At 46.9% G+C, this 15,994-nt stretch overlaps 1 protein-coding gene across 1 annotated transcript in view; it reads left to right on the forward strand.

Moving 5' to 3' along the window:
* SKAP2 (src kinase associated phosphoprotein 2) overlaps positions 1–15,994 on the forward strand; it is a 330,712-nt gene that overhangs the window by 244,083 nt on the left and 70,635 nt on the right. The window contains exons 7-9 of the mRNA XM_073581374.1: positions 1,922–2,046; positions 2,934–2,988; positions 5,962–6,027. Coding sequence (XP_073437475.1) covers positions 1,922–2,046; positions 2,934–2,988; positions 5,962–6,027 — 246 coding nt within the window. The remainder of the gene's footprint in view (positions 1–1,921; positions 2,047–2,933; positions 2,989–5,961; positions 6,028–15,994) is intronic.

Raw genomic sequence — 15,994 nt, forward strand, 5'->3', positions numbered from 1 at the left:
GGCTGAGTGGTGGACAAGCATCGGGCACCGGTGTGTGCAATGTTTTGACGGATGGCCCGGGTTTTATGGTGTCTGGGGTTTTCGGGAGACGTGATGTGTGTCTGAGTTTTCCTGGACTTCAGGTGGTGTGGAGTCGCTTTTCTTTCTTTTGTGAGTAGTGTCGAGTCCGCTGTTCAGCGGGGAATGGGTGCGGAGTACATCTCACTTTTGGTAAGAGGGTGGCAACAATAGTGTTGTGATTCTGGGTTCGAAGTGCACGGGTGATGCACACAATTAATTCGTTTCCGGGTCGTGGTGATTACGGGGTGGATTGGTTTATGTTTTCTAGTTGGGTGGATATTTTAAGATAGATGCTATCACGCAGGGTTGACGGGACCAACAGCGTTTTGGTACTGCACGTGTGTGGTGGAGACTTAGTCGCTGGGGCGTCAAGGGGTTTGATCTGAGACATCGGGCCTGAATGCAGTGGTTCATTTCTTCCTGCCTGGGAGCCATGCTCGTGTTGTTGTTCATGACTATATAGTGGGTTTTACTGGGCACGTTTTTCAAGAATCTGTCGGAGGTGGGGGAACCAGTGTAGGTTCTTTTGTTACGTCAATAATGGTTGGCTTTGATTATTATCAGGTGGAGTGCAATTTTCTGCCTGGGAGCCGTGTTCGTGTTGTTGTTCATAGGGGCTCCTGTTTGGAATGACTACATAGTGGGTTTTACTGGGCACATTTTCAAGAATCTATCGGAGGATTGGGGAACCAATGTAGGTTCTTTTGTTCACGGAAATAATGGTTGGCTTTGATTAATTATTAGGTGCAGTGCAATTTTCGGAGGCGCCTGCAATGTTGCGGTCTCAACGAGGCAGAGGCGGCGGCTCAGGTTGGGGACTGGTCGCGCAGGCGGTGCATAGGATTGGATGATGCGGTTGGCTAGTTGCAGGTCTTGGGTGTGGCTGACCTGGTTGTTTGGTGTAGGTTGGCATTGTGAGGTCTAATGGGGATCAGTTTTGATCGATTGGTCTTGGTACAGAAGTATTGGTTACTCGAGCCGCAGAGTCGGCTTGGGTGGGGTTTTTTGGTGGTGGTACTCGCACGTACAAGGTGTCATACGTGCTCGCGGTGGCGGAAAGGAGGGGGGTATTTGAAGTCGGTGGATTGCACAAAGAGCGGGGGGGTGAACCCAGTGCAGGAGGTGCAATGGTATACTTGGTTAAGGTGGGTCCCAGCTGTGCTGGGTCACAGCGGGACATGTTAACGTGGGACCCTGCTGTGCTGGGTCACAGCGGGGCATGTTAACGTGGGTCCCTGCTGGGCTGGGTCCCAGCAGGACATTGGTTGGGCAACACTCGGCTGGGTGTCCTCGAGCCGGTGTGGTGCGGCTGAGGGCACGTGGTGGAGCTGGTGTTGCAATCATGTACAATGGACTCTTCATTTACCCCCCCTCCTTTTGCTGGTGGTTATGTTTATGGAATATTTCTACGTTTATGGATAAAATGTTATTGCTTGTTTGGTGTTAATAAACGGGGCTGCTGTGGCCTTTTACATCCAATGTCACGCAGTCGTGTCTTATTTAAGTTAAGAAGGTGTGGGTTTTGGGAGGGGTCATTACAGTGAAGCCGTCAGTCAGACTTTCCTAAGTCATGAGTTTAAATGACAAACAAAAAAATTCTAACCTTATCACTCCTAAACTCTTTTTGCATAATAATTTGGAACACAGTGTATAGAATAAGTACATGCCACCAGCTGGAGTACGCTTCTCTAGTCAAGACTTTCACGAGTCCCTGGTATAAACCTTCCATATGGCTGCATCTAGTTTGTTTTATGTAATTTTGCAGCAATTTTCTAAAAGCTCCAGGCACAATACCATTGTTTCCATGGCCAGCCAATAGAGATTTAACTACTAGGTTGCCACTTTTCTCTATCTCTGACAGACAAACAGCAGAAAGGTGAATTCTCTCTCGAAGGGTACAGCGCCAGGATGAATGATACTCTACGCAAGGATGGAAAGAAAGATTGCTGTTTTGAAATCTACGCTCCTGATAAACGCGTCTATCAGGTTGGACTCTTTATGCCTCTGTATAAATTAAATTGATAAAACTGTTGCATTGGCAGTCTGGGAGAAAGAGGAACATTTGGGTTGTAACAGCTCACTAGCCGGCAGACACATCTGTACAGTGCATTGATGCATAGGGGAATGTAATAGGAAAAAAAACAAAATTCCAATAAAGTTCATGTGCCCGAAATTAATATGCAACATTGCTTCATACATATCAAGTGTATCTGTTTTTTCTTCTTTGCTTTACCGCTGTCAATTATTATTTTTACTACGTATTCAGTGATCTGGTAAAGATAAGATGAATTCCCAAGAAAATAAATGCAGATTTATCAGTACAAACACCATAAATGCGAAATCACAACATGACTGCCAGGGGTACGAGGGAATCAAACCAAACATGAGCGTCAGGTGGAGAACTTCAGAGATGTATTATTTCTCCATCAATACAGAATGTAACTCTAATACACTTTAAATATCCGAAATTGCATTTGAAAATCGTTTAATTAACTTGTCAGGTAATGTGTTGGAATCTGACAGCAACATTTTTAAGGAAACTATACCCAGCAGTCTAAAGATATTCACGGGTGTCTTCTAATTGTCAAGGGCAAATTTCGTTCATCAGTTTTGGCTTTGACATTGATGAAGAGAAGCAGTTTTTTTTCTGCACAGCTGCCAGCTGCTGATCAGAGTTTCAAATCCATCATCCTCTGCTCCAATTACATAAATTTGTCAAAATTAACTGTACATTATAAGAAGCATCCTTGCAAGAAAAGTATCAGTAGACACGCAAAGAATTGCTAATGTCTCCGCTAAAGAAATGACAGGAATGTTCGTTTTTGCAGCCAGCAAATCACTAGTGTCTGTTCCTTTTACAATTTTTTTTTCAGTTTGCTGCTTCAACCCCCAAGGAGGCAGAGGAGTGGGTAAATGCAATTCAACAAGGTAAATGCCGGAAATACTAGATTATAATGTCACATGTCTTGTAAAATATGTATCATTATTATAATAGCATAATCAAGATGGAGTTTGTATGTTCTCCCCGTGTTTGCGTGGGTTTCCTCTGGGTTCTCCGGTTTCCTTCCACACGTAAAAATCATACTGATATGGAATCTAGATTGTGAGCACCAATGGAGACAGAAATAATGTCTGTAAAGCCCTGCGGAATGAATGGCACTATATAAGCGAGTAAAATAAATAAATCATACTGTGAAAATTATTTATCTCTAATTTCCCAAGATTAATGGGGTTGTGCACTACTTGTAAAACTCCTTCTAAAATTCACCTGGACCTCATGTAAAGTAAAACACCATACACTCCTCTTCCAGACCAGCACCATTCCAGTGATGTTGGCGCAGTGTCTGCCAGCACACACGATATTATTTTAAGTGGGCGCCGCAGCCTACCAGGTGGCCACTGATGGGCTGCAGCACTCACACTTTATTCATATGGGATTTTTCATGTCATGTAAATTGTGAGCGCTGTAGCCCATCTGGTGTCTTTGATAGGCTGCAGCCCTCATGTGAACGACAATGTCACACACTGCATCGACATCGCTGGAATGGTGCTGGAGCAAGAGTTGAGACTACGGTGTTTTTACTTTACATGGGGTCAAGTTGCATTTAAGAAGGGGTTGTCCGAGTTGTGAGCAACCCCTTTAAAGGAAGACAACATACATAAAATGCACAAAAATAATTTTCTCAGCTATACTTAAAACTAAGAAAAATCTTCCCCATGTAAGGAGCTCAGACGTGTATCCAGAGCAGCAGCAGCCTCACTACTCTGCCCTACATGCAGTGGAACAAAATATGACTAAGTGCCCCTTCTATATCCAAGGGGGTGGAACTCCAGTATATCTCCAGCTGAAGATGGGACCAATCAGCAGGAGATTATTATTATTTATGCTTAGGGCACCATTGATGGTTCGGTGCATGAGAGAGGGTTACATACAAAATACAGATATAAGCTAACAATGACAGACTGGTACAGAAAGGGAGAGGGCCATGGTCTTGCGGGTTTACAGTCTACAGGACAATGGGGAAGTAGATAGGAGGTTACGGGGTTGCAGAGCTCTGGTGGTGGTGAGGTGGCAGCGAAGTTGTTGCAGGATGTAAGTTTTCTCGAAGAGATGGGTTTTCAAGTTCCAAATGTGGTGGAATCGGACATGTTTGGGTACAGGAATCCAGAGGGGGATGCTCAAGAGAAGTAAGGGAGGTAATTGGATGAGGAACATAACAGTATGGAGGAGAGAAGGAGGTCTTGGGAGAACCAAAAGCTATGAAGGGGTAGACTTCAGTAGATTAGTTTGGAGATTAACCCATTTTCTCAACGCAAAAATTGTGCAAGACTAAAGTATTAGGGTAATGCAAAAAATGCTGCAGGCTATCACACCAAGAGCAAATATATATTTTGCTTTATCCCATCGAGCTCCATAACATATACATATGTCATGGGGTAGGTGCTGTGCCCACTCCCCACCGAGGCGTACTGTGTTACACAGCCGGCACCTGCCTCTAGCAGAAGCGATCAGAGCTAGATCCAATCGCTGCTGATTTACCAATTTAATGATGCCATCAGTCTTACACCAACATTTAATCTATAAAAATTTCATCTATAAAAATATAAAGTTATTAAAGTTAAAAGCTGGAAAAAAATAAAATTGCCAGAACCTCTCTTCAAAAGATGCAATATATAAGCACCATCAAAATCTCTGTCTCAAAATGATAACAATAAATACTCCAGCTGAGCAAACAGAAAATAAGCACTCAAGCAGCTCATGTGATAGAAAAACAAAAAAAGCTATAGATCTCGTAAAATGGTCAGAACTTTTCAAGCCACTAAACTAATTAAAAAAACTATATAGGCTTGGTATCACTGCAGTCATAATGGCCTGAAAAATCCAATTGCTTTTCTTGGTCAAAGGAGACAGAGGAGGTGTTAGGACTGAGCCTTAACACTCGCATGGAGATGAACAAACCATGGGAGATGTTCAACGTGCACACCACAGGTTCCTGTAAAGACTAGGCAAATCCTTATCTTGACCCTGGCCTGTTCCTACCTTACCGCAGAGTTTTGCACCCTGAAGTTACACAGAGGCACCCTCACTCAATGTTGGCTGATCCTGAACATCCTTAACTGCACCCTCAACTATACCCAGAGTGTAATCCAAAACAACAACAGAACGTGGTGCACTCAGACAGAGGGTGAGGCATAGGGCTAAGGACATGTTTACACAGGCATACATGAAAGGCGGAAGAAACAGAAAGGAACCCAAAAAGACCTTTGGTATATGTGGAAACCCCCAGACCCTAAACATAACAAAATTGTAGGAGTGCTAGGAAAAAATAAATAACTATATATAGGGAACAAGGAAAAAAAAAACACAGGAGAAGCAATAGAGATAACCTCAGCAAGATAGCCCTTAAAGGGAACCTGTCAGCTGTTTTGGCTGCTATAAGATGCGGCCACTGCCTTTCAGGGCTTATCTACAGCATTCTATAATGCTGTAGATAAGCCCCCGGTCCGACCTGAAAGAAAGAAAAATAAGTTTTATTATAATCACCTGGGGGGCAGTCCGGTCCGATGGGTATCACAGGTCCTGGTCCGGTGCCTCCCATCTTCTTGCGACGGCAGCCCTCCTGCTTGCTTTCTTGCTCCCGGCATCGCACTTCTGCGCAGGTGTACTTATCTGTCCTGTTAAGGGCAGAGTAAAGTACTGTAGTGCGCAGAGGCCAGGAAAGGTCAGAGGGGTCAGAGAGTTATTACTTTGGAGGTGAAGTGATGGTGGGGGGGTATGGAGGTGAGTTGATGGTGGGGGGTATGGAAGTGAGGTGATCGTGGGGGAGGGTAAATCCCCCTCCGCAATACATACATGAACTTAACTTTACTATAAAGGTGTTTTTTTTCTTTCTCATGTAGACGGTGATACGTATGATGATGTGAGACAGTCAGGTCCAAGTGATGACATTTATGAAGTGCTTCCAGGTATGAATCCTAATTATTATTATTATTATATTTCTTACTGTCATGCTCGTAATCACCTGTGCACATTTGCATAAAGACATCCCTATAATATATCTCTTGCATATACAATCCGTTATGGTCATACCAACTAGAACATTTATAGGGACAAAATGAGACAAAAGTCTTGTTTCACAGATTTAAGGTCGCTTCCACCATGGATGTTAATGAAGAGCAGACTGCAAGAACTGTTCATTGAAGTCTAATGAAGTTATGGAAAGTGACAGCATCCGTTTGCTGTGCTATTCTTGTCTTAAAGAGATTGTCAGAAGAAAATGACTGTTCAAACCAAGCTCAAGCGCTCTGTGTACCCTGAGCGTGAGTATATAGTTCAGGTCACTTTTATGCCTACTGTTTTGCATGTCTTCATCCTCATGTTCTTGGATTGACGGCTTTGGTTTTACAGTAGGCAGAGAGTAGCAAGGATAGATGGAAAACAAGTAGGCGGGAACATGAACTAAACTACACACCAAGGGTGCATGGAGTGACTGGGCTTAGTTTGAACAGTCATTTTTTATGACATTTTTCCAGTATAAAAATGTGAACTTCCCTTTAAATCTTGCTTGATTGTGCTACTCAATTGTGAATATATGGTTTCATTTTAGACCAAACGGGCATAAATGTTGATCGAGAGCTCTCCTTGGCATTTCCAGGACTGTCCACCTGTAATTGTTCTGTTTGCACAAATGTAGAAGGAATCTAAAATCTAGCATGTGGATTTCTCATTATAAAGCCTTACTTAATTGTCCTGCAAGTTTTACAGCCAATAGTCATGCTGGTAATCTGCAAATGACAATACAGTAATTTACCATATACTGTAGGACAATAAAAGGTCCCGAGAATTGACACTGCTTTCCCCTGAAATTTGCTGGCTGCAAGTGTTTACTTGGCAGCACATAACTATACTGATTGTAGATAATGGCACAAATACAGCCATTATAATGAAAAGGATCAGTCCTTATGGGAATTCTCTGCTTCTTACCTACTCTAATTTAATGACTTCCATGAACCAGTGAATTTGTCATCTTTTGCTAGGGCTAAAGCTTTCCTGGAAATATCATACATTAAAGGGCACCACTTGTCCCACTATTTCGGTACATCAGCCAGGAGTGAACGCAGCCATCATGGTCTAGTACACTCATGTATTGCAATGTGCTTTTCTCCGTAGAAACTCAACCAGAATAAAAATAGAGAACAGTCAATGCAGGGCATGCACTTGAGTTCATGCTAGTAAGGCAATGTAATACTGCCTGTGAAAAACTCTATAGGGAAATGGTTATGTAAACTTAACTTGAGTGGACCCAGATCATCGTCTCCATTCACACATCGCTGTGCTATAAATACGCATTTATTGACATATAAGACCTACAGCTGAGCCGAGGTACTGATAGAGCAGATAGTAGCTGCTTTCTACAGCTTTTAACCATATGACATAATTTTCAATGCACCAGATGGTAGCATTTTACTTCAATACTCGCCACCTAGTGGCAAAAATATGCAATGTACTGTGATGAAAATGTGATTTGACAAGTTTGCACCTGCAGCATCTGTACATAATCAAGGAGCTCAAAATCCACTGTATACAGTGTCCATAAGCTACAATTCAGTATTGTACCTCCATATACTGAGGAACACTGAAATATTATCTAATGAGCTGCGTATGCAGCGTTATATTCTGTACCATAATTAGGAGATTTACCATCTAGTAGTGCTAAACACAGACATTATGCAGCGGCTCAGAGTGCCTAAACCTTCACCTGAATACACTGCCACTGTACATGGAATAAGGCATATTAGGAGGACTCTAACTTTTCTTTTTGATATACTTATTTTGGAATTTTCAGAATGCATATAAAGAAAACAGCTGTTAACAGCTTGTTAGTCCTAATTAAAGAGGTTGTCCACTGCTTTAACATTGATGGCCTGTCCTTTGGATAGGTTACCAACGTCTGATCCGTGGGGTGCAACACCAAACATTGCTGCTTATCAGCTGTTCTCGATGCCGGCAGCTGACGGAATTGCTCAGTAAGGTAATGTTCACACGTTGCATTTTTGCTGTTTTTTTTCTTTTAGCAGGCAAAACTTGCTCTCTTGGCAGTAAAGAAGCTGCTTACAAAATATAGGTATTGCTGCATTTTTTTTGCCGAGTTTTTGTTGTCTTTTGTGCATGTCGATAAAGTTTAGTGGCCCCCCCCAAAAAAAGGCTGATTTAACTTTCTTAGGTTTTTGCACCAAAGACGCAGCAAAAGCTAATACCTGCATTTTTTACGACGTGTTTTGCACTTACCTATTGTTTCCTAAAGGAGAAAAAACACTGCAAATACGCCGAGAAAATACTAAAAAAAAGTGACATGCTGCAGTTTGTAAAAATGCAACAGTTTTCCAAATCAGTCAGGAAAAAAAACAATGTGTGTGCACGAGATTTCTGTAAAATGCAGCTTAAAATTTGCATAAAAAACACAGCAAAAATGCAACTTGTGAGCATAGCCTTACAGAGCTGCTCTGTCTACGGATAATAGCCGTGGCCATGTACTGCACAACCGTGCCCTACTGAAATCAATAGGGGGCAGATATAGAGTACCTGGCTGCAGCTACTATCAGTAAACAGAGCAGCTATGTAACTGAGCACTTCCAGCAGCTGCTGGCACCGAGAACAGCTGATCAGTAGATGTGGCGGGTGTCACCAGGGCTGCCACCAGGAATTTAAGGGCCCCATACTGGCAACATTTTTGGGCCCCGTTGAGACTCTGCCCAGGCTCCACCCCAGCTCTGCCTCCACCCGTCGAACCTTCCACAGTCCCTCTGCCCACTCTTGGAAAAACTCTACTTCTGCACCACGTCCTCACCAATCATGCATTAACCGCTTTCTGACATTTGCAGTAACAATACGTCCACGCGCCCTGGGCCTTATTGACTAGGAATGTATTATTACTGCATGGCAATCGTGCGCACACACACACAGGCTTTGCGCACGCTGCAGGGTGTCAGTTGATTCTGACAGCTGACACCTGGCACTAAGTGCCAGGAATGGTCCCTGCACTTTAACCCCCTAAATGCTGCAATCGACCTAGATTGCAGCATTCCGGGAGCCGACAGAGGGATGAAAGCCCCTCTGCCCTTGGATCGGAGCATGGGGTCCCAATCGTTGCCATAGTGACCTGATGTCATCACGACGACATCCAGGCCACCAGAGCTAGGAAAATTGCTTGATCATGCACAGTTATCTTGGGCACATTCCCTGATTTTCCCCCAACTTTTACGCTACACCAGTCGAAGTAAAAAAGTGACAGTGTCGCCCTGCACAGTAACCGGTTTCTCCTTACCTGGCAGCGTTCCAGCGGCGTCCTCTCGACCATCCATCTGAGGTGCCGATGAGGCCGTGTATGGCAGTGATGTCATATTCCGATGACATGCGCGCCGACGTCAGTTGCCGTTCTGTGAATGGCTGGTGGCTGTTAACTATTGACGTACGTGAACCCTTCCCACACAGCAATATAGATTTTAACTGAATGTTCAGTTACTGAAATTGTACCATACGCCTGTAAGGGCAGTAATGCCCCGATGGCAGCACTGGGTGTCGCACCCCACTGATCAGACATTGATTACCTCCTAAGGATAGATCTTCAATGTTAAAGAAGTGGACAACCTCTAATGCTTTATGTGGAGTCTTCACTTCTATGGTACATGGTATGCTGTTTAGGAGAGCAGGGCCTCAAGGAATTCACATTTTTCTTCCATACATTCCTCAAACAAATTGTAGAGATTTTATAGAAAAAAAAACAAGTGTTAATTTTTACTCTGCACACTTCTGATATTCTTAGGCTGGGTTCATATTGCCACCTCAAGTCCGGCTGTGTTTGTGGATCTTAAGGATCCACTTCCCCTATTGCACAAACACTCTGTTAGGAATGGCAGAACGCACTAAATAAAAATAAATAATAAAGTGCGTTCGTCGCTCGGGGTCCACCGAGCAGTAGGTGTTACACCGCTGCTAGGTAATGACAGAGGAGCAATATGGCGGTATGATGCGCATAGGTTCAACTTCACCCGGAGTGCGTAGAGCGGGCTCTGTTCACACACAAAGGTGCCGATATGGCGGTATAATGCGCACGGGTTCAACTTCACCCGGAGTTCGCAGAGCGGGCTCTGTTCACACACAGAGATGCCGCAACAAAAACATACAAAATGCTGAAGCTGTTAGTGACACACGCCTCAGATAAATGCACACACAGTATCTGGTCACAGGAGCAGGACCCAAGACAGAGGAGCTGCGTCCCTCTATACCTACCGTGTGTGCGGCGTCGCTTCTGCGAGCGCCAAGAAGGGCTGCAACTGCAGCGCGACGTAGGACACTGCCGCTCGACGACAAAGCCAGAAAGCAAGCGCAATATTGGACGCTAGCGTAGCGGTGCGGTGTGCACTGTGGCTTAAGGCTTGCCACTGACTGGCGCTGACTGCTAAACCAATTCCCTATCCACATACGTATTATCAGAGGGAAGGGGTTTAATAATGAGTCAGTCACCAGAAACATACATCCGTCACCATTCACACATAGCAAGTATAGTCTATACTAGCGCATGGCCGAACAGTCATGTGCACTTTTTATAGCCATGCGGGACCTTCCAGATTTCCGAGATGGACCGATGAGATCTGGAGCAGGACCTGGGCACATGACTCTCAATCTCCAATGGGAGATCATCTCGTGAGCATGCCCAGTAGGAGCACAGAGGAACTTAGTCTCTGGAGCGGTCTGCTGCAAAGTAATCTTCTCTGCAGTAGATAGACAGCAGGAGACCGCGGAATGTGAGGCTCTGGATTCCTGCAGAGCAGATGCAGAAACCTGATGCCTAACATTACCCCCCCTCCCAGGGCCCCCTCCTCTCTGAGCCTTCCAGTCCACCACCCTGTGCCCATCAGAGGCATAGGCCTCAGACTCGTCCGGAGGCACGTCTGATGTCCCGGTAGGTGACACGGAAAACCGGGACACGTGGAAGGTATCAGAGGCAGCAAGATCGCCAGGTTTAAGAAGACATGTGGGAGACAACGGGCGCGGCAAAACCGCCCGGAGCATAAGTTGAAATGGAACACCGCGGTGTGACGGCGGACGTCTCCACTCTCTGCTTAAGAAGGCTAACCCGAGCACATGAGGCGCATGCCTGAATATATTTTTTAATGTCCCGAGCCCTGTGCGGCCACCAATACGACCCCGCCAGGAGTTTTGTGGTCTGCATGTAGCCACAGTGACCACCCACCCTGGACGCGTGTGCCCATGCGAGGACCTTCGGCCAAAGGTGGGGAGGGACAAAGGTCTTGCCCAGTGGCACAGAGTTTGGCCATTGCGGGACACTTTTTGTCCTGAGAAACAGTGCGTTGACAATGGTAACCGCAAATGGAGTTTTGCGCCGGACGTGTCTCGAGAACGGCGTGAGACACCTCCATGGGCTCTGGGAGTGGAGTCTCTGGCTCGGGTGGTTCCAGAGGCTCAAAAAAGTTTGGAGCCGAGGTAACCTTCCGTTTGGATTGAGCACGCTCCAGACCGCGCTCCGAAAAACGGAGATCAATGAGGGTGGAAATGGCAATCAGCTCTTCCAAACTTGCAGGAACCTCCCTGGTAGAGAGAGCATCCTTAACATGCTCCGCCAAACCTCTCCAAAACACAGGGATGAGGGCTTTATCAGACCACTCCAGCTCGGAAGCCAGTGTCTGAAAACGAACGGCATACTGACTAACTGAGAGGGATCCCTGAGTCAATGCGAGTAGCTGAAGAGAGGTGTCGTGCGTGACCCATGGTCCCAGGAAGACCTGCTTAATAGCTGTTAGAAACTGAGCAGTGGTCCGAATCTCTGGGTCACCACGCTCCCATAGTGGCGTAGCCCACTCCAAAGCCTTGCCCAACAGAAGGGAAACAATAAACCCCACCTTGGCCCGTTCTGTAGGGAATCGCGCAGCCAGTAACTCCAGCTGGATAGAGTACTGGCTGACAAACCCCTACAGGAGGCGCCATCGCCAGAAAATTTATCAGGCAACGAGAGGCGGGTAACTGTCGGCGCGTGGGAGAACGTGGACATACGTGAAACCGCTGTCACGGGGGCTTAGTTCAACTAAGGCTGAAATACCCGGGGCCCCTGTGGTGTCCCTTTACTAGGGGAAACCCTGTCTGACCCTCAACCCAGGGTTTTTGCTGAAGGTGCAAATGCCTGAGCCTCCGACCTTTCCTTTTCTCCTGCTCAGCCCTGCACTTAACCCTCCACCCTCCACCCAGTGAGAAGTCACCACCAAAGCTCCCACACAAATAATGACAGACAGGGAGAACTTAAACTGCACTGCGCCGCACACACACAGGAATAAACAGTAATGTGAACAGGGCACAACTAAACACAAATATGGGAAGGAGAAAGGATAACGACGGATCATACGACACCAGATATGAATCTCTCTCTCTTGAACACCTCCACTCCAGACCGGAACCACTTGGTATGAAACACAAGCTATAATCGGCGACGCCCATAGGCCAGCATGACTATTTAAAGACCGTGGGCATGACTAACCATCCAACCTGGACTCCAGCAGGATTAACCCCCGAGAGCCTGAAGATCAGGCCGGCGCCACTGAGGCTATAGTGGCTGGAGGTGGAACTACCTCTGCCTGCCGGATGCTGTGGTGTGAACAGCGTCCGACATGACAGTACCCCGTCTTCTACGAGGGACCCCAGGGCCCTCAAGACTCATAGGACCCGGCTTGTCCGGATGACGATGGTGAAAAGAACTGACCAGCCGATCCGCATGTATGTCTGAGGCTGGAACCCAAGACCTCTCCTCTGGACCATACCCCCGCCAGTGCACCAAATACTGAAGAGTACGGCGTACTACTCGAGAGTCCACTACCTTGGCGACCTCGAACTCTAACTCGCCATCCACCATGACTGGAGGTGGCATCGGCGTCGTGTCCACCAAGCCTACCACCTTTTTCAATAAAGCCCTGTGAAACACGTTGTGTATCTTGTACACCGCGGGAAGTTCCAACCGATAAGCTACTGGGTTAATGATGGCAGAAATCCTAAAAGGCCCAATAAACCTTGGACCCAGTTTTAAAGAAGGGATTTTGAGTTTTATGTTCTTCGTAGCTAACCACACCCATTCACCCACACACAGGTCCGGACCTGGCACGCGTCTACTGTCAGCCACCCGTTTGTACCTGGCACTCATGCTCAACAAACGCTGTTTCACCCGCCTCCAGACTGATGACAATTGGGCTCCTAGCTGATCCTCCTCCGGGACACCCCCGGAGTCACCCTGACGTAAGGTACAAAACTGAGGATGTTGACCGTACACACAAAAGAATGGAGACTCTCCTGATGACTCTTGGCGGTGATTATTTAATGCGAATTCGGCCAGAGGAAGGAAAGTAGACCACTCCTCCTGGTTGTCGGACACAAAGCATCGTAAATACTGCTCCAGATTTTGGTTCATGCGCTCAGTTTGTCCATTAGACTGTGGATGAAACGCCGATGAATGTGACAACTTGATCCCCAACCTTGAGCAAAAAGCTTTCCAAAACCTCGCCACAAATTGCGTACCCCTATCAGATACTATGTCAGACGGTACTCCGTGGAGTCTGACCACCTCCTTCACAAATACCTGAGCCAACGTCTTAGCATTGGGCAAAGAGGACAACGCCACAAAATGCGCCATCTTTGAAAAACGGTCAACCACCACCAGGATGACCGTGTTCCCTGCCGAGGCTGGCAAGTCAGTGATAAAATCCATGGAGATTTCTGTCCATGGCCTATTGGGTACCCCCAGAGGCTGTAGCGTGCCAGCAGGACGGGTTCGGGGTGACTTAGCCCTAGCGCACGTGATGCAAGCTGCCACGTACGAGACCACGTCCTGCCGGATTTTGGGCCACCAGAAACGACGCGATACCAGCTCTAAGGTGCCCTTCACCCCTGGGTGACCAGCCAGTACCGAATCATGGTGTTCCTTCAACACCTTAGGCCGAAGATGCAGGGGTACAAATGATTTGTTGGCGGGAAGTCCTGGTGGTACCTCCTCTTGGGCCTCGGCAATCTCCGCCTCTACCTCAGTCGTGAGAGCCGAGACCACTACCCCTTTCTGGAGGATGGGTACCGGCTCTTCCCGAGGTTCTCCCCCCGGAAAACACCTAGACAAAGCATCCGCCTTGGTGTTTTTAGCCCCGGGACGGTACGTCACAAGAAAATTGAAACGAGTAAAAAACAATGCCCAGCGAGCCTGCCTAGGAGACAGACGCTTGGCCGACTCCAGGTAGAGCAGATTCTTATGGTCGGTGATAACTGTGACCTGGTGAGCCGCCCCCTCCAAGAAGTGTCGCCATTCCTCAAAAGCCAGTTTGATGGCCAACAACTCCCTGTTGCCGATATCATAATTCCGTTCGGCCGGCGACAACTTCTTGGAGAAGTAGGCGCATGGATGCATCTCGCTCAAGGACGAGCCTTGAGACAGTACTGCCCCCACTCCCACCTCCGACGCATCAACCTCTACCACAAAAGGTTTAGACACGTCTGGTTGCACCAGAATGGGGGCTGAAGCAAAACTATTTTTCAGACGCTCAAATGCACGTATAGCCACCTCAGGCCAGTTCGCCAGATCGGCACCCTTTTTTGTCATGTCCGTGAGCGGTTTGGCGACAGTCGAAAAGTGTTTTATAAATTTCCTATAATAATTCGCAAACCCAAGGAACCGCTGGAGTGCTTTCAGACTCTCCGGCCTCTCCCATTGCAACACCGCTTGCACCTTAGCGGTGTCCATTTTAAAACCAGCTGCGGACACAATATATCCCAAAAAGGGCAACTCCTGGACAAAAAATAAACATTTTTCCAGCTTAGCATAGAGCTGGTTCTCCCGGAGCAACTGTAACACCTGCCTAACATGCTGCAAATGAGTGTCCCGATCGCTAGAATAAATAAGGATATCATCCAGGTATACAATCACAAATCTCCCCAGGACATGAGCAAAGACATCATTAATAAAATGTTGGAAAACGGCAGGCGCGGTGGTCAACCCAAACGGCATAACCAGACTCTCAAAATGACCCTCAGGAGTGTTAAACGCCGTCTTCCACTCATCCCCCTGACGGACCCTTATGAGGTTATACGCCCCCCTGAGGTCCAGCTTGGAAAACCATTTTGCCCCCGCTACCTGGTTGAACAAATCCGGGATCAACGGCATTGGGTAGGGATCACGGATAGTAATCTGGTTTAACTCTCGGAAATCCAGACACGGGCGTAACCCCCCATCTTTCTTCTTAATGAAGAAAAACCCCGCGGCTACAGGCGAGGACGAAGGCCGGATGTGACCTTTGCTCAGACTCTCCGCGATGTAGTCTTTCAGAGCTTGTCTCTCAGGACCAGAAATATTAAACATCCTGGCCTTAGGTAATTTGGCCCCGGGTTTTAACCTAATAGCACAGTCATAGGCTCTATGTGGAGGCAGTTCTGAGCAACCCTTCTCAGAGAAAACATCCGCGAAATCCTGCAAAGCCTCCGGCAGGCTGGGCGTCACGGCGGACACACATGTGGCCAAGCAATTGTCTTGGCAGAAACCACTCCATTGTACTATGTCCTGAGTTTTCCAATCAATTACCGGGTTGTGCCTGGACAGCCATGGAAAACCCAGGACCATTTGAGCTGGGAGATTACGGAGGACCCTACATGTAACCGACTCAGAATGTAGGACCCCAATGTGGAGTTTCACCTCTGCCACAAACTCAGTAATCTCCCCTTGAGGGAGGGGAACAGCATTAATGGTCACCACCTGTATGGGGTGAGGAAGTTTTTCAATCTTAAACCCGGCGGTGTGTGCAAACTCCTCATCTATGAGATTGGTGGCGGAACCGCTATCCACAAACACTGATATAGGTAGCTCTCTGCCGGCGACAATAACCTTGGCAGGGA

Source organism: Dendrobates tinctorius, unplaced genomic scaffold (genome assembly GCF_039654945.1).
Source record: "Dendrobates tinctorius isolate UK_male_01 unplaced genomic scaffold, ASM3965494v1 ptg000070l, whole genome shotgun sequence".
Taxonomy (NCBI): Eukaryota; Metazoa; Chordata; class Amphibia; order Anura; family Dendrobatidae; genus Dendrobates; species Dendrobates tinctorius.